Source organism: Mus pahari, chromosome 19 (genome assembly GCF_900095145.1).
Source record: "Mus pahari chromosome 19, PAHARI_EIJ_v1.1, whole genome shotgun sequence".
Classification (NCBI taxonomy): domain Eukaryota; kingdom Metazoa; phylum Chordata; class Mammalia; order Rodentia; family Muridae; genus Mus; species Mus pahari.
Window position 1 is genome coordinate 46,324,851 of NC_034608.1, and position 18,358 is coordinate 46,343,208.

Sequence of the window (18,358 nt, forward strand, 5' to 3'; positions counted from 1 at the left end):
GTACATGTGTTCACTCTAAACCCATCTAATGAGCAAATTGCAGAACAGATAAGTGGGAGAGTCTTCTTATTTTGTGTGTGTGTGCAGTGTGTGTGTGTGTGTGTGTGTGAATTCCTCATTGTGCTTTCCTGGTAAGTTTGCAGGGGAGAAGGGGAGACCCAGTGATGGTCACATATTTACCATATCACAAGATGGGTTAAAGCCTCATTTTCCCGCCCCCAAGTCGCATCAGCTTCCCAATATCAGTAGGTGAAAAACATCCATTGATATCTTCCACCTGAGAATGATCCAAGGTCCCATGATGATTATCAGGTGAAGACAGAGGACATGACCACAGACAGCTCATGCATGTAATATCTGGTGACAGTGACTCTAGTGTTCCTCTAGGAGTTGTGATTTCCCCTCCTCCTTTGTTTTTCCAAATACTATACCTGAGATCCAAACATGTGTCTTTAATAACTACTCTCACAAGTAGATTTTCCATATTTTATTTTGAACTAACTAAATCTTGTAAATTTCTAGGCTCCATGTCCACATAAGTTTTGCTTTTTACTCATATACAATTGTATTTAGTTATTTGGTAGAATCTGGCTTCAGCCTTGTGCAGAGTAATCAGCATGTCCATTAATCTGATGCATTTAACATTTCTTTAGTAGGAGAAGATTCAAAATACCCTCTTTTAGCCATTTTGAAGCTACACATTTTTTTTTTTTGCTGGCTATTGTCATGTTAACATCAGATCTCTTTCATCTTCTCTAGCTATAACATGGCATTTGTAAGCCATCTATGGGACTCCCTAATCCCCACAGCCCGTGGTGGCCATTTTGTAGTCGCACAGTTCACTGTGATTCAGCCATTAAAAGGGAAAAAAATATTGTCCCTTGCAGCAAGAGATGTACTTGAAGACCACTGTGGTCACGGAACTAAGCCAGTAACAGAAAGCCAGGTGGTCCAGGACTTCATTCATTTGAAAACAAACGAGATTCCACAATGCTCTCTCCCTTTGCCGTCAGTCTGTGCTTTGGTTGATTTCTACGATGGTTTTTAATGACGGTAGGAGCCTTCATGTTCCAAGGCTCCTACAAAGCTTTTCTATACTGCTCAAAACTGGTTTCCAAGTGGCAAAATGCTGGTTTCCAGCTCTGTTCTCAGGGAAGATACATACTGAACATCCCCTCTGGGCCAGGAATGCTTTATCCTAAATCCCCTTGTGTTTGACTGCAATAAATGCCTGCACCCATTCAAAAATGCACACAGGCTGACAAGCAGCGCAGTGGGTGAGGACTAGGCTTACACGCAAAATACTTTCCACTGCTTACCTCTGTAAAAGACCAATCACGCAAAACACCAACAATGGAACAAAATGTCCAGAGCAAATGTAATACCCAGATAGTTTAAGTATTAATCAACATGCTAGCAAAATTAGCATTTTGAATAGATAATTAACTGTATTCCTTGTTCATTTAAGAGTTCTTCTCAATAACAGAGAAACAGAAATAATTTGAATTTTTTTTGCCCACTGATAAATAGATACAGAAAATGCCGTGGGCAGCTGGTAGAATGTAATACACATATACATAGACACCATATGTGTCACCATTCTCACCGCATGAGAGAATGTTGTTCAAGCTTTGCGGAAGAGTCACTCACAATGTCAGGTAAGGACTTGGGGACCCTATGCGAAGTGAAGTAAGACAGCTACAGACAGAAAAATACTACATGGTTTGTTTTCCATGTGGGATCTAAAAATGTCATACTCAGACCAGAAAGTGCAGAGATGCTGCTGGCCCTGGTGGTGAGTCGGTTCTGAGAGGCGATGGTTGATGAATGGAAAGTCTCAGTGTAGTTAGATCAGGAAGTTCTGGGATGAAATGTCCAGCAGTGGGACTACAGTCAATATCATACTGTGCATTTGAAATCTGCTCAGAGAGTGGATCTTATAACAGGTGCTGAGTATGCTAATTAGCTAGTGATGGTATTTCCCAAGTGTTCATGGACCAAACAGTCAGGCCATAGAGTAGAAATAAAGAACAACAACTTTTAACTGATTGCTTCACCAGACTCCAGGGAATGTCTGGAATGCAATGGAGGGTGCTGGAAGGTTGTAGTGACCTACGCACTGCTTAGATAATGTCTGACACTTGCTATGTGTGGATGATAGAACTTGGCTTACAAAAAAAACTTCCTCGAGAGAAACTGTAATCTGAGGAGCCCTAATTCAAACATCCTCCCTCACCCTTTTCCCATTTTGTGATTTTTCTGAGCCATCCTCCTGCCTCAAATTCCCTAAGGGTAGGAATACCAGCCTGGTCCACCAAGGTCAGTCACTCTTGCTCTTGAAGCAACTCCAGTCCTTATATTAGACACATAGTTACTTACTACTACAGAATAAGCAGTCAGTCTTTCTTAGTTTATCACCAAGAACAGGAACTGAATAAAACAAGAACTCTTAAGTATCTATAGACTGACTAGTGCTAAGTGTCACATCACAAGCAGTAAAATGACCATCAGGTAGCTTTCTAATAATAGTATTGTTATACATATGACGTATCATATATATAACATATTATATAATATATAATAACAGGTGCTAAGAAACCTTACTTCCATAATTGGGTCCTGAATGAGTCTAGCGTCCTCCTTCATTGGGATTGGGCAATTTATTTCTCAGTTAAAAGTTGCCCTGTACTCTGTGTAACGGCCTCTCAAATCTTTAACTTTATGTGTGAAAGAATGAGATTAACTTCTCAAAATAATACAAAAGTTCTAATCCTGACATTTCAGTGGTGCCTTACTCATTTCCACATGGCATATGTGCTTGTATACATACCCATATATATGAATGAGATCAATGTCAAGCATCTAAAATTATTTTCCACTTTGAGAGCATGCATGGATCTTAGACATCATGGTGTGCTTGTTTCATGGGATGCAATATTATGATTCTTGCCCACAGCCACAGCTGCTTAACAAGGCATCTGAATTGATATCACAGAATCTCAACTCCTAGCTCAAAGGTATTTACTATCAAGTGTAGTTTTCAAAGGGATATTAGTAATTTCCCACTCCATCTAACACTAACATCTTTGTGAAGTGAACATCTGAGAGCACCTGCATTTCTTTTTCTTTGGTGACAACATTCTGGAGAAGTCGTGAAAGGTGAAGGAAGTCATGCTATTGGCATCTTCAGTTCACAGGTCACTGTTTCAAGTTCTCATGAAGACATCCATATATTTAATATGCAGTCAATGGGAGGAAGTAGAACCAAGATACAAGGCGTCCTCTATCCCCCCTCCATTTGCCTCCTTCAGCACACCCTGGAGGCCACTGAATTTTGTAGAGTAGATGGCTCAGTTTTAAATCACCTCCGCCACTGAGTACTTGGCCATTTCTTTCACAGCCCAAGGATTCTATGAGTTCAGTTATTAAATCTTTCTTCAGTCCACCAGATGAATATTTCTTAGTGCAGAGTTCTGTAGAGTTGAATCTCGAACTAATTACAATGTTAATGTCGAATCTGTAATTCAGAGAGCTAATTCTTTTTTTTTTTCTTTTTGACAAATCTAGATGCTGGAAACTTGCCTCACAGAAAAGGGCCATGGTTAACAGCAGCTACTGAAAGATGTCCCTATTAGCTATGGAAACAAATGAACACACACACACACACACACACACACACACACAAAGACATCGTGAGTGCTAATTTGATCCCTCCTTCCATTCCTTCACAAAGGAGTTTTGAGTTCATGTTGAAAAAGTGTGAATGGCTTTGTACAATTTCTTTGCTGTCAAATTGTTAGAGAGCAGGTGCTCCCTGTGATTCTGCAAACCAGAGCATCCCTGTCTTGGTGTGGTAGGGCTATTTATCTCTGCCCATGGATCAGCTAGGCTGGACGTGTGCTTTCTTTCTCCCGAGCCTTCCCCTTAGTATGCTTAACTATTATCAACTTCATAAAGCGACAGAGGTGGATGTGGCCTTCACAGTCAAGTCTCTTGGCCCATCTCCTGCTAGGGACTACATCCTTAGGTCAAATTAAGGCTATAAAATTGAGAGACATTTATTTAGTGGCTTAACAGATGTGCTGAAGATGAAGATGGGTGAATTTTAAGAATACTCACATACTGTATGGGTTCTCCTAAACACTGCTTTTTTAAACTAACAGAATTAGTCAAATTATACCTCAAAAATCATTTAAGTAAAGAATGTACGTGTGTCCCCTTCCTCATTTTAACAAGTATATCACATTTTATTAGAGACACACTAATCAGACACATAAGGAAATATTTAAATGAAATATGTTAAAAGCCCCACTATTCATATTTATTTAAGAACATGGAAAGTATAATATATATAAATTCCACTATTAAACATCATCTACACAGGGTGCAGTTTAACTTTTCATATAAATGGAATGGTTGATATGGCAGTGTGAGCCTTCTGGGGACTGCAGCTTCTTTAAAGGACACATAATAACATAATAATTTTTGTTTATAGACGAATACATTTAAGCTTAGGAAAATCAAGAGCTTGGCTCGAAGTAGTTCTGTTCATGGAATTCAAACATAATTACAGCTCAAGCGGTCTAAGCAAAGTGCCTAGATTTTTCTACCTGTCTTTTAGCTGTGGGATGAATATTCTCTCTCTCTCTCTCTCTCTCTCTCTCTCTCTCTCTCTCTCTCTCTCTCTCTGTGTGTGTGTGTGTGTATGTGTGTCTGTTGCTGGGGGTCCATTCTTTTACTGACTACAGTCCTGAATTCATTCCCATTTCTAGTTCTTTGGAAAGAGAATGACTCATTTCAACTTATAATCCGAGGACCTGGGTAGGCTCTTTAGCTGTGTTTCAGGATGTAGACAGCCAGTTTCCTCTTGGCTGCTTCACCTCAGAAAGCTGGTCCTTTATACCTTCCCACAATCTCAAGTTCAGTACCTACTGGGGATGCCAGATGAAAAAGCTTTCTCTTTTCCTTTCAGTGGATTTACATCCAGTCAACGTCTGGGCTTTCTGACAAATATTTTATGCCCTTAAGAACACTCTAAATCTTTGGCAGATTGTAGTTCTTCATTTTGTATCATCATGGGAACCTATTCTCATTTGTATCTTATTTTAAAAATACTGTTATATATTCTCATTTTGTTATTTTCCTGTAATTAACCTGGTCTGTAAATGAAGGCATCTTCCTCTACCGCTGTCCTAAATCAATTTCAGAGTCCACTGTCTTTATAGTTCAGGTTTTATTTTGATTACTCTCCTGAACAAATTTAACAAAATGAGTTCATGGTAAACAAGCATCAATACATTCTTGTTAAAGTACCACATAGTATGGCCTGTCTAACTCCAGGACACGTATGTAAAAATGGGGGGGGGATCTATCCCAACAGGTTTAGGGGGAGTGGATAAAAATAGGTGAAAGAAAACAGAAGGAGAAATAGAGAGACCAGAGAAAGCAATTCTCAGCTAGGCTACCCTGTCAAGCAAGCTTACAGGTAGCATAGATCCATGGGGTGACCATAAAAAAGGAGGTGACCACGAAAAATGTCCTTGTGACAAAAGGCATTTTAAATGTTTCAGAGCTAGCTGGTAAGAAGGGGAGAGACTTTTAAAAGCATACAACAACTATGGTCCACTGGGTGAAGGTTCATCCTTATTTGGAGAGAGGATTACTTCTTAAAACAATCTGACACCTTTTTACTTATGAAAAAAGCCAGATAAAAAAGAATATATTGAGTAGATAATAAAGGAGGTTTTATGGTTATTCTTTGCATGGTTTATTTATTTTATTTTTTTATGCTCAATTCTACCTAGGATATGGCACATTAAGTGGGAGTTTTCTTCTCATAAAGCACAAGGCAAAAAGGCAAGAAGTTTCAGCTTCTAGAATTTCAAGGAATATTTCCATTAAGACATCTGAGGATTAAAATGTTTACTTTGCACTTTCTTTTAAAATCAAACACAATGGAAACTTGAGCCTGCAGTCATTCCATTGTCTTCAGAAAGCTTAGGATATACTGATCTTCTTATGGGCGGTCCCAAAATGGGACAATGTTTACTGGGGTATGGGGGAGAGGCTGTTACTAACCAACCGGCCTAATGACTGCCTGTGTGCCCAGATCTACATCCTTATGACTCCTGTGTGTCTGTAACCTCATATCCACATTTGCTGTGTCGTGCACACAAAGGCAACTGTGAATTAATCAATTGTCTGTTAGGCAGGAAGGCAAACTACCAAGTCTTTCTTCAAAGGGAGCACCTAGCAGCACAATTAATATGAGTTACTGCTGTATTTTTGCTTGTTTGCAGTGTAGGAGATAGAATCCAAGGCCTCATTCGTACTCGCTAGGCAAGCACTCTGCCAGGGCAACATAGCCACTTTGTACCACACATGGAACGGAAGGGTTTCTTTCCATTTTCAAACCACTTGGAAAGAATTTGCAAGCTGTGGACACTTTATGGCCACCTGAGAATAAACTGCAATAGGATGGTATCTTGGTGAGGTCGTATTTATGTGTTTGCTACATAGACTTCTGGCTGGAACTAAGCAGCTATGCAGTGAACCCCATTCTGGAATTTAAACAAGCAAGTGTAATTTCCGTATCATTCCTAAATCTTTGCCCACAGAAAGAAGTAAATGAATGAGTTTGATGTTGGTAAAGAGATACTTGTCTATTATAATCTTATATGGAAAATGGGTTTTTTTATACAAATCGCGGGCAAACAAGGAGGATAAAAATTCTTATTTCAGATGCACTGAGCTATTCTAGAATAAAATGTCTCTTATTCAGAGGCCTAAATAAAGGGAAGGGGTGGTAATGACTTTACTAGATAACAATGAGGTCAGAGAAAACTCTTAACAAAGCAACCATTCTTTTCATGTGATCACAGCTTCACCCTTTCAGGAGTTTCCTCTAGGTCATTTAAGTGTGTGGCTCAATAAAGAGCGTGGTTATATTATTAGCTGGGCCTTGGGAATGTTTGTTTGAACTACTATTGGATGGATGTCATTATCTTTGATTCAGCTTCCTAAGTATCCATTCAAACTTTCATTATCAATGCACCTGTCAGAAATGAAAACAAACCGCCATTTAACCCAATTGTCCTGTTCCACGCTGTCAAGATTGGAGTGACCTATGCTCTGTCTTCACAAGACCAACAGATTAGTTTGCGGGTGGCATTGCCTGGAAGACTTCCTCTTTCTTTAAGTCGCCGCTGGCATTTCTCTGGCTTTAGTCACACCACACATCTAGAGGCTAATCCCTTCTTCTGAGGCAGATCCATTTAATCTTCTCAATCCGATGCCCTCCCTTTTTCCTTTTTTATTGGAATAAAAAGCCACAGAGAAGGTGGTTCCCACCCCATAGGATCAATTTAAACAGCCACCATTTAATCTTTCTGTTCCTGTTCACAGGCACACACAGGTTACAGTGTACCAGCTATGATGTTTTGAAGATGAAAGGATGGAGGTCAGACAGCTACAAGATTCTGTTTAAACCCAGAAAACATGGCCACCCAAGTCCTACTTTAAGAAACCATGGCCATACGCATCCTCCCTGATCTTTCTTCCCTGATATTGGATGTCCAGTTTATGCTTGCAATTTGGATCCATGAATTCACCTCTTTTGGTAAAACCTGCTCACTCTCTCTAGCCTTGGGGCATTTATTTTCTTCTTGAGAGCATTTAGGTGTGGCTGTCTATGAGAGCATCACTCTAAGGTTCTGAGAGCCAGCCACAAGTGACCAAGCAACAATCATACCCAAATATTAAAGTGATCATTCAGAGCTGGCAGCTCCATCTGGAGGAGAGAGAGAGAGAGAGAGAGAGAGAGAGAGAGAGAGAGAGAGAGAGAGAGAGAGAGCCAGCCCTCGGGACAATAGAGGGGATTCAGATACTTTGTTGGAGCCTAAAGAGAATCAAATCATTGAAGGTCATCCAAGAGCTGAGCAATGTCATTGTCAAGCCTCCAAAAGAAGGTGCCATAGGTTTATGTTTGGCACATAAGGAACAAAAAATTAGTATGAAGGAAATTCCCATGTTGAACCATGACCTAGATCCTTCAATGGAGCTGCTGATTTACAAAGCTGTAGCTAAATGCTATTTTAATCAAAGCCAACCTTTCTTGAGAGCACAGCAGTTTCACCAAGAACACCTTACAGTACAAGAGAATACCATGGAGTGACACTGATAATCATTTACCTAGACTACTGTTCTGCTTCCTACAAAGACCATGAACTTGGACTCATTCTGTGAACACTGTCCAGAAAGATAGCAGACCCTGCTGCTCTGACCAGCCAGTTGATTTGCAGATTGAGGATACAGCTCATTCTCCTCTAAATTCTCTCATTTCCCTATCCTTCACACTAAAACTATTGATTACTCTAGTCCTCACAGTCTTAAACGTCTATCAGATATCCTAACACACACACACACACACACACACACACACACACACACACACACACACAGGCAAAAGATGCTGAACACAAAGCATCCCTTAGTGGAATAAAGAGAGTGAATGTCAGGGGTAAAGCTCATACTGCATTTTCAACTTATGAGGGACTTAGCAGAGCACTTGCCTCTAAGGCTGAGTATAGTACAACCCTTGGTGTCTTTCTGGCTATTTTACTTTCATCATAGCAAAATGCAAACTGGGTCATCAGAAATTTGCCTCTGTTTGATTAAACCTACACATCATCAGTGTCCAGGTAAAAAAGGTTTTTTCCAATCAATAAATCACTTAAAGCCACTGTTTCAATTATGGCCAACAACTGTCCAAATAAGAAAGACCACTCTTTAAAAAAAAATCCCAAGTACATATACATTTATGATGAATAGTTGTGATGTGCTCACTTGGCCATGAACTACCAGCTATCTGGTTTTGCTTTATTCTAGAGATTTGTGTCAGAATGTTGGTGATGAAAGTAACGTCTAAATCTGGAATCAGTAAAGCACATGACATTTGGACATACGTAGTCCTCACCAATCAGTTCAAGACTTACAAAGAAAGAAAAAACCGACCCTACCAGAAGCGACAGGGAATTGTCTTTCTGGACAGTTTCTGAACTAAAATTCTAGCTCTTCCTGCCCTTTGGCCTTTGACCTGACACATCACATCTTGGTGGTTTTGTAGCACTTAGCCAACCATTGGACTTGGCACTCGGACAGTCACTGAGATTTCTGGGCTTGTAGTTCTTCAAAGCTTTAATTTACTTCCATTTCTCTCTCTTTGATCCTCCCCTAAGAATCTCTCCTCCTCTCCATTCATTATGTTTGTATTGATGGATTCAATTACTCATTTCATTTTGCTTTATTTTTGGTACTTTGTGATAGGGTCTCCCTTTGTAGTCTATATCTGTTACATCAAGTGGGAGCTCCTCTTAGCAGCTCACCATCAGTGCTGATCATTTCTTTCAGCATTAAACAGGACTGTTCCTCAACTGGTGAAGATGCATGAATCATGGCACAAATACAAGTTATAGTCACCCACACTGTAACCTTTACTTCTCACATTAAGTGTTTAAAAACTATGTCTCCCATGAGTAACTATCACATTACATCACAGACAACTAAGCTTAAAGTCATATATTCAAGTTCAATATGTGATTTATAGTAATGATTATTACTATAGTTATCTGGAATTCAACTAGAAGCCACATTTCTATAGTGGCACCATCTTTTAAAAGACATATGAAAACCATAATCCTAACTGTATCATTTTAAAAACCTGTCTATAAGGTGAAAAAGCAGTCACACATCTTGGTCCATGATTCAGAAAATTTTGGTGATATTCAAGAGTTGTTGGAAACATATTTCCTGGACTATCTTACTAATGAGTGTATGCAAAAGTAGATGGCTGGTATGCATTTAATGGAGAACACCATCAACACTGAAATTTCTGACTATATCATCTGTGATTATCACCCCTTGGATGGGATTTGACCTGTGCAGGTGGTAGATACTTATGTCAGGAATAAAGGTAATGTGAGTATCAATGTATTGATTTTAATGCATTAACCATTTTAAACAATGCAGGAACCATGCAGATTTATTCTGAAAATGTAGCACTTAGCGTGTACTTTCCTTCAAGAACACCCAGTCACATGAATGCAAAGAAATAGATTGACCAGAAGTATTTCATACAGTCTCATTTTTCCTAATGAAAAATAGCATACACTCCACAATTGATTATGACCAACTAAGATATAGCATTTCCTTGCTAGATATCATGCAAGGAGTATTTAAGTAAGCAACCCAGTTCTAGAAGACATGAATGGCCCCAGTCTCACTTTTAAGGAACTATAAAATATCAATACAGCTTAGTTCATTCTAGTGGCAGTTCTTTGAGTACATAACCTATTTCATGAAATATTCAGATGTGTCCTGTCAACATATGCCTCTGCTAATAAATGAAGGCAGATATAAGTTTTGGTACTTATAATAAAAAAAGTCAAGTAAGTTGGCTGGAATCGTGACATTAAGAAAGGAAATCACCATGTTAAAATGGCATCTCCTTGACTAGAAAAGATCCTCCCATACCTTCAAACCTCACCAAAGAGTCACGTGGAGGTAGTAACAATGTGATATTAAAAATAAAACAAAGGCCTGGGTGTTGAGATATAAACATTCCATTCCCTACTCTACCAGACCAATGTGAGACAAAACTTCTACCATCAGGGTTCATTCATTCTCACTCCACCACTGGCCAAGTGCAGTTGCAATATTTTCCTTGCCAGAGGACCTTGGCCTCTAAAGATGAACTAAGAGATTTAAAGTTTTATAAAGTTCTTTAGAGATACAAATTCAAAGCAATCAGTATCAGGGTTTCACTAAACTTAGAAGTGGCAGCTTCTAAAAGCCTTAAATTTTAGGAATTTGTTCTCTGGAAATATTGCCTGATTAGGTTGTAATAATATATTTGAAATGGCTTCATCCTGCCTAAGGATGTGGTCCAGTAATGAGAACTAGTCTAGTATGCACAAGCACTAAGCTTTCATCCCCTGAACATCACAGGATAAAAACGAAAACAAAAACAAAACCAACTCACTCTGTTTGGTACCAAGAATTAATGTATGAATGAACTCATGTGCTTTTTAGCACTATATAATATAATAAATATAATATAATATAATATAATATATATACACATATATTTTGTGTGTGTGTGTGTGTGTGTGTGTGTGTGTGTGTGTGTGCCTTTTCATTTCTGGTTGCTGACTTCCTGCTGTTTTACTAAACCCAGTTAATGATTGGGGCATTTTTCTGGAAACATGCAGATACATGCACATCACCACAAATACTGAGGACATCAAATAGATGGTGTTACCTAGAATGCAGAGACCATCCGTGCAGTTTTCAGATTCCTGGCTGAGACCTTCACAGAACTTGCCCCCATTTCTTGGGGGCGGAGCTGTGCACTCACGGATACGAAGATGTTCACACTCTGGGCTGCAGACTGACCATTCACTCCACACTTCCCAGCTGCCATCCACTTCAAAGGAAAACAACAGATGCCACCATTACCAACAAGCAGCAGCTATAGGAATGCTCACCCCACACCTTAAACAGACTGCCACCCCAATACGAGCAAACTCGAAGATCAAGATATCTTTCCTCTAAGAATTTATTTTCTAATTAAAGCTAAATCAAGATAAGACCAATGATCGAATTTAGGCAAATGGTTGACTGACTGGAAGTTTTTAGTTGGCTAATAAGGTCAGTATCCATTCTTTCCCAGTCTTTCATGCCAAAGAGTATTACTGACGGATAGGCAACTATGTGCTGAACCTCAGGATAGCTGTTACAGGATATCTGTAGTGTGGGCTTATAGTTTAGAGTGATAAATAGAGTAGACTGATTTCAAGTCCCCAAGTCCCCTAAACAATACAAAGTTAAACTCCCATGAACTTATAGTGTTAAATGAAAACAGGTCATTGAAACCCCAAGATGGCAGAACCTACAGAAATAGAATTTCTTGGGTCATAGATTGCTGTTGTACATTGAAATGAAAAGACTGAACTTAATTCTATTAAATACCAACCCAAGAGACTAGGACAGATGTTTGAGGCAATTGCCCCATTACCTCCTAGGAATAATTTTCGCCATGCTTATGTAGGTTAAGAGGTACAAGGTTTAATCTAAACCAATTAGTTAGGGGGAAAAAAAGGAAAAAAAAATTAAAAAGTATTGAATTTTTATCAAAAAATGTCTGAGTCCTCGTCTTGGTTCTACAAGCTTGTCAACTGAGAAAGTAAGTCACATAGTCACATGGTTTCAGTGGACTACTTCTGTCAGCTGGGGACAATACAGTCACAATGAAGAGGTAAATGGCATGGCATGTATGAAAGCATCCTGCACAGTACCTGGCACATAGTAAGCACTCAATAAATGTTTACAAAATTCAAGGACAAAATAAACTCTGAAATCTCACTGTTGGTCAGAGTCTCATCTCTGCTCCTAAAGAAACTCAAACTGAAAATTTAAAGATATGAGGCTCTGGACAAGTTTCTTGGAATTAAATTTATGTGGTGCATATGAAACTCAGGAACAGTTATATTCTCTGCTGGAGGACATGCTTTATATAAAGAAAGCTACCATGTACCTCATGTAATTTTTATTGTGTCAACTGGGTTAGAGCCAGGAAGAGAGAACAAAAGAAGGGATAGGAGACACATTCAGTAAAACGAGATCTTCTACTACTTGGAAAGAAAGGCCAGGCATAAATGCACACCACTGCAGTGGACAATGTGCCAATTTTATGGCAAATAATTACCAACCTGAACCTGATAAAAGGTCAAGTTCTGGGTAGTTGCTATTTTGTGCTTCTATTTTGTGCTTGAAGGCAGATCACCCAATCCCTGGTTACTGTACTCAAATACATGCCATCAAGTGGTAAAGTCAAGGGGAGAAGGTGGTGGCTTAGTCCAACCAACACCAACAAGCCTTGTAGAGGGTTTTTTCACCCATGTCCTTAACATTACAATGAATTGAGAATCAGAACCTTGGACAGAGGTAATGGTCTACATTGCTTGTTCCACAGCACCTTAACAGCATTGGCGAATTACAAGGAGAAGGGAATCTGTGTATATCTCACCAGGACAAATAGCAGTGCAGGTTATTTTCTGCACTGACATTCCCTCACAAAAGGCCCCACCATTGAGAGGAGCGGGGTTGGTGCAGGTCCGGGAACGTTTCTGCCATCCTCTACCACAGCGAGCATTGCAGGCTGACCACTCTGTCCAGGAAGACCAGCCTCCATTCACTGAGAGACAAACATGGGGAGGGGAGAAAAAAAAAGGAGAAAGGTTTGTATTGATGGCCTACTATGTGCAAGCCACTGCGCCAGGTACTGTGAGTCAGGTCTCTGGGGAAGAAGAGATGGTTCAGAGTTCCACTTGCTGCTCTGTTGTGAGGCAACAACGTTCCCTATTCGTCTATTCTTCTGAAAGAGGGACCAAGAGACTATGCTTTGAAGGAAACTATTAAAAATGGGTAGAACTCATAGCAGAGCTCCAAGGAACTTGACCATCCGGAGTATAAAGAGAAAATACCAGAATTTGAATTTCTATTACTTTTAAGTGCTTCAAATATAAATCCCATGGCTCTTCTATTCTAGAAAGAAAAGCCTTTAGTTAAGTAGTTGGAAACTGCCTTTATATAATGCCTGAGACCACCAGCAAACATTATTTGTTTTCCTGCATTTCATCTGGTAGGAGAGGAACTGACTGGCAGTTTGGAAAGGTAGGAAGCCTAAATTTCCCGTTATGATTCTTTCCCAATATAAACTCAATGGAAATGAAAAAACTCACGATTTTATTATTTTTAAGAGAGAGAGAAATTGAAACTACTACTAGTTGTCTCACAACAGCTCAAGACCAAATGGATCAGAAAACACATTAATAGTGTTAGGAATGTTTTCTCACCTGGCAGAGGGGTGAGACTGGACAGTACTCTGTGAATGGACCTAGGAGCCTCCTGGCTCTTGCCCTGGGAAGATTTAATACAGTACATGGCTCTCTAAATCTCTGATTTTTAGCCCCCTATACCTTCCTGGCCTTTGGGCTGGTCTTACCGTAGACCACCACAGTTGCTGAGAGGCTCCTCCTCTTGGCCACGATGTTGGCTGCCATACAGGTGTAATTCCCTGAGTCTGAGAGCCGTGCCTGTCTGATGATCAAGTTATGGTCAGCCCTGGTGTCGATGTTCTCGTCCTGTTCGGAGTCAATGGGCTCCTCATTTTTCAGCCATTCCACCTAAAGGCAGAAAAGGATGTTTACAAGTTATCCCAAGAATAAACTCTCTTCTGGGAATAGCAGATGTGGACTTGTGAGATGCTAGGAGAGAACCGGATGTAACACATAGAAGTGTGGTGAACTTGCTTCTTTGTATTCCACACCCTGTCTGATCACTGACTCTATTTAGGAAACAGACACTCGAGTTAACAAACTGAAAGTAGGAAAAAAGACCTTAAATGTCTTAATGACTTTGACCAGTTTTCTCAAAATATAACAGAGCACCAATGACTACAATTAGGTCTTTTTCTTTTGTTATTAACCCAGTGATGAAGAAGGAGGAGGAGAAGGAGGAGGAGGGGGAGGAGGGAGAAAAGGAGGAGGGGGAGGAGAAGGGGAAGGAGGAGGGGGAGGAGGAAAGCACAGCAGTGTAACTTGGAAGATTCAACACATATATTTTGGACTTGTATTTTGTGTTAATATTCCATTCAGCAAAGTGTCAAGTAAATATGTTTTCATTCAGTGTTTGATAGAAGCCCAATGATGTAGACAAGCTAAAGAAAAGCAGGTTTGAGCAGTCATAGAGTCAAACATTTAACTCTCAGAATTCTCCAGAGTTGGCAATCCATTCTTCTGAGTTACTACTTCCCCACAAATTCAATAGAGCCCATCTGGGATTTGAAAGGAGCATACTGCCCCATTATCATCTACCTCTGATTTGTTTGCTCTTTGGCATATTCTTGGGAAAACACTCTCCACATTTTAATTCCACTTGGCTCCTATTGTTTTTCAGCTGTTATTTCCTGGGACACATGAGGAAAACATAGGTAGAAGTTCCCCATTCCCTATTCTTCACCAGTGGGGGTATACCACACTTAGTTCCTAAGTTATTAAGAACGGTACTCTCCCATGGTATAACTGTGTCCTTTCCGCCTTTGGCTTCTGCTCCAAACATCTTCACTGTCTTGGGACAGCACAGGCACATATGACATTTAGTTCAGACTATCAACATATTCTGATAAACGTATGAAAATTATAATTTATTATAGAATTAAGATTCCCATGAGTTAGAGAACCATTCTCTCTCCCCCTCTCTCTTCCTCCCTCCCTTTCTTTCTCTTTCCATCCACTCCCTCCCTATGCATTTGTGTGTGTGTGCACATGTGCGTGTGTGCACATGCATGTGTGCTTGTGTGTGCGTGTGTGTGTGTGTGTATGTATGTGTGTGTGTGCCCGTTTGTGTGTGTGTGTGTGGTAACTTGGGTCACTCCTCCAATGGCAGTAAGTATGCTAAGAAGATCACAGAGAGAATGCTGCACAGGAGACATTCAGCCATGCTTGTGTCACTATTAGCATAGCTAATTAAGGGCTGGTTTTACCATAAGATGCTTCATTTAATTTTGTTTTTAAACCTAAATAATTCAACTTTATTGTTTTTAAGTTGTATCTGTCATGTAACAGTTCATCACAGTGAAGATGTATTGATCTCTATGAAAAGTGACATATTTACCAGATGAAAATGCAATCATGGTATCAGCAATATTTGCCACAAGGACTGCCTATTCATGATCGTTCTGATACCAACATTATCATCATCATCTCAAATTAACCCAACAAGGCAGCAAATTGAGAAAGGGGAACAATACCAAATGCCAAAAGAAAAGGGCTTAGATCCCCAGAGGAATGAACATAGAGCTGCAACTCAGAGCTATACAGACCATGCGATAAGAAGCATATTACATTACCAACCCCATGAATCCCTAAAGACATCCTGGTCCATCCTGGAGAGATACCAATTATTAATCATGCAGAACCAATAGAGCCAACTGCTCTATTAACCAACAGTGCAGAGGAAAGTACTTTATAACACATCTGAATATTAGTAGTCTATAACACAATGTCTTTAATTATTTTACTGTTATAGTAGATTTCCCAGTCATTTGGTTATCCATATGACAAGTAATACAAACATCGACTGAGCATCAGAGATTGTAATGATGGGCTCAGCAAACCCATTTTACCAAATTGAAAGGCAACCTTCTTCCAAGGTCTTACTTTGAATGGCAAGACATACACAAGAAAGAAAATTATCAACAAAAGCTGAGACTAAAGTAACATTGTCACCAACCTCTGATATGAAAGCCCCCTTCAGAGGGAACAGAATCAGTGATTTTTAAATATTTTAAAATGACTCCAAAGTCATTTCAAATAACAAGATGGTCAACAAGCATGTCTGAGAGCTACAGCTCTGCTTCTAATATCGCGGCTCAGAAATTCTGCTCTAAAGTGCCTGTTAAAGAGTTAATTCCTGAGCTTTGCTATTGGTAGTACTTAGAAACCCTTCTTGTATGTTGTTCACTTGTTTCATAGTCTTCTTACAAACATGGTAGAGACAGAAAACCCAGTGACTCTCCATAAGCAAATCAGTTTTAGAGTGCAGAGTCCTGTGGTCAGTGCTCCTGGAGACTAAATACAAGAGTCCCAGTGCCTTCGATTCAAGCCAAGCCAAGGATCCCTGAAAATGTTAAGCTGAGAAATTCAAAGCAATAGTCACCAAGTAGAGATTGAAAATCTAAAGAAAGAACAACAAAACAATCACCCATGAAATAAAATAGGCCAACTGTATTATACATTTGATGGGGAAAGGGTCAATATGGATAATATCAGGAAAAATTATGGAAATAAGCTGAGACTTCCTTTATCTTGATCAAAATTTACCCCATAAACATAGCACAAAGATGAATATATAGTTCATTAAAGTGATTACATCAAGATGCACATGACAATTAAGTAGTATGTATTCTATATCGCTAATAGTAATTTAAATGATAATGTAGTTTTCCTGGACTATGGAGATAACTCAGTAGGTATATTGTTTGTTTTGTAAGTTTGAGAACCTAAAGCCCACTTAAAAAAAAAGACAGTGTTGTGGTACATGCTTGTAAACTCATGGTTAGGCAGGTGATGACAAAGGGATGCTCTAGACTCCTGTGCATGCATGTGAGCACACACATAGACAATGTTCCTCAAAAAACAAGACAAAAAAACAAATACAAGCATGTGATCCAAGAAACAAACAAATAACAACAAAACATTGACACTCTCAATCCCACCGAATACAATCTTTTCTTTGTGTGGGTTTTTTTTTTTTGTTGTTGTTGTTGCTGTTTTAGCTTTTACTGGGACATTACAGGGGAGTTTTTCTTCTACTTATTCCTCCCCCAAGGTTTCTGGAATTTCTGTAGCTGCCCAATGGCTAACTGGTCTACCTACTACTTCCATTCCTGCCTACACTATATAGTGCCTCAAAGATCAGATATTGTCACATTTCAGTTAGAAACTGTTTAATGTTTTCACTTCTTCTCTAGATGAAGGAACCTTTCTGTGGTTTTCCTTCTATAGGCCCCTTATGTCAGATCTTCCAGTCATACCTCACCTCACCTGCTCCTCTCAAGTCAGACTAGACTTCATCCTTTTTAGAAATTCAAGGCAAGCTCCTTCCACTTAAGATTCTTGACCTAGAGGATTTTTGCTGAGGCACCTATGGTCGTATTTACTTGAAATTCTTTGAGATGTCTTACCTAGTCATGCTTCTAAACAAACAAACATCAACAACAAAAAATCCCCACCACCCCATTTTGCTATAAATTTCCTCTAAATGTATCTATACAGGGTAGTACAAAAAATATTAATACTAAGCATATTAATAAATAATTTTCTAGCATATCCTTTTGCCATTAGGAATTTGCCCAAAGAAAGTATTTGGGATTGTACTAGGTAGGGTTTCTATTGCTGTAATAAAACACCAAGACTTAAAATAACTCGGGGAAGAAAGAGTTTATTTAAGCCTATAACTTTCAGCTCATACTCTTTTGGTTGGAAAAGTCAAGGCAGAATCTCAGGGCAAGAACTCAAATAGAAGCCATGGAGAAATACAGCTTATTGGATTGCTTCTCAGGTTTTCTCAGTGTTCTTTCTTTCTTTCTTTCTTTCTTTCTTTCTTTCTTTCTTTCTTTCTTTCTTTCTTTCTTTCTCTTTCTTTCTCTCTCTCTCTTTTCCTTCCTTCCTTCCTTCCTTCCTTCCTTCCTTCCTTCCTCCCTTCCTCCCTCCCTCCCTCCCTCCCTCCCTCCCTCCCT

General features: G+C 39.4%; 1 protein-coding gene across 9 annotated transcripts in view; it reads right to left on the reverse strand.

The window, feature by feature from the left end:
- Unc5d (unc-5 netrin receptor D) overlaps positions 1 to 18,358 on the reverse strand; it is a 537,305-nt gene that overhangs the window by 98,427 nt on the left and 420,520 nt on the right. For 5 of the 9 annotated variants that reach the window (XM_021218890.2, XM_029532114.1, XM_021218891.2 and 2 more), the window contains exons 5-7: positions 14,063 to 14,243; positions 13,085 to 13,252; positions 11,318 to 11,482 (exon numbers count right to left, since the gene is read on the reverse strand). In XM_021218890.2, the coding sequence (XP_021074549.1) occupies positions 11,318 to 11,482; positions 13,085 to 13,252; positions 14,063 to 14,243 (514 nt within the window). The remainder of the gene's footprint in view (positions 1 to 11,317; positions 11,483 to 13,084; positions 13,253 to 14,062; positions 14,244 to 18,358) is intronic. The other 4 variants (XM_021218893.2, XM_021218894.2, XM_029532116.1 and 1 more) reach the window with 1 other exon arrangement.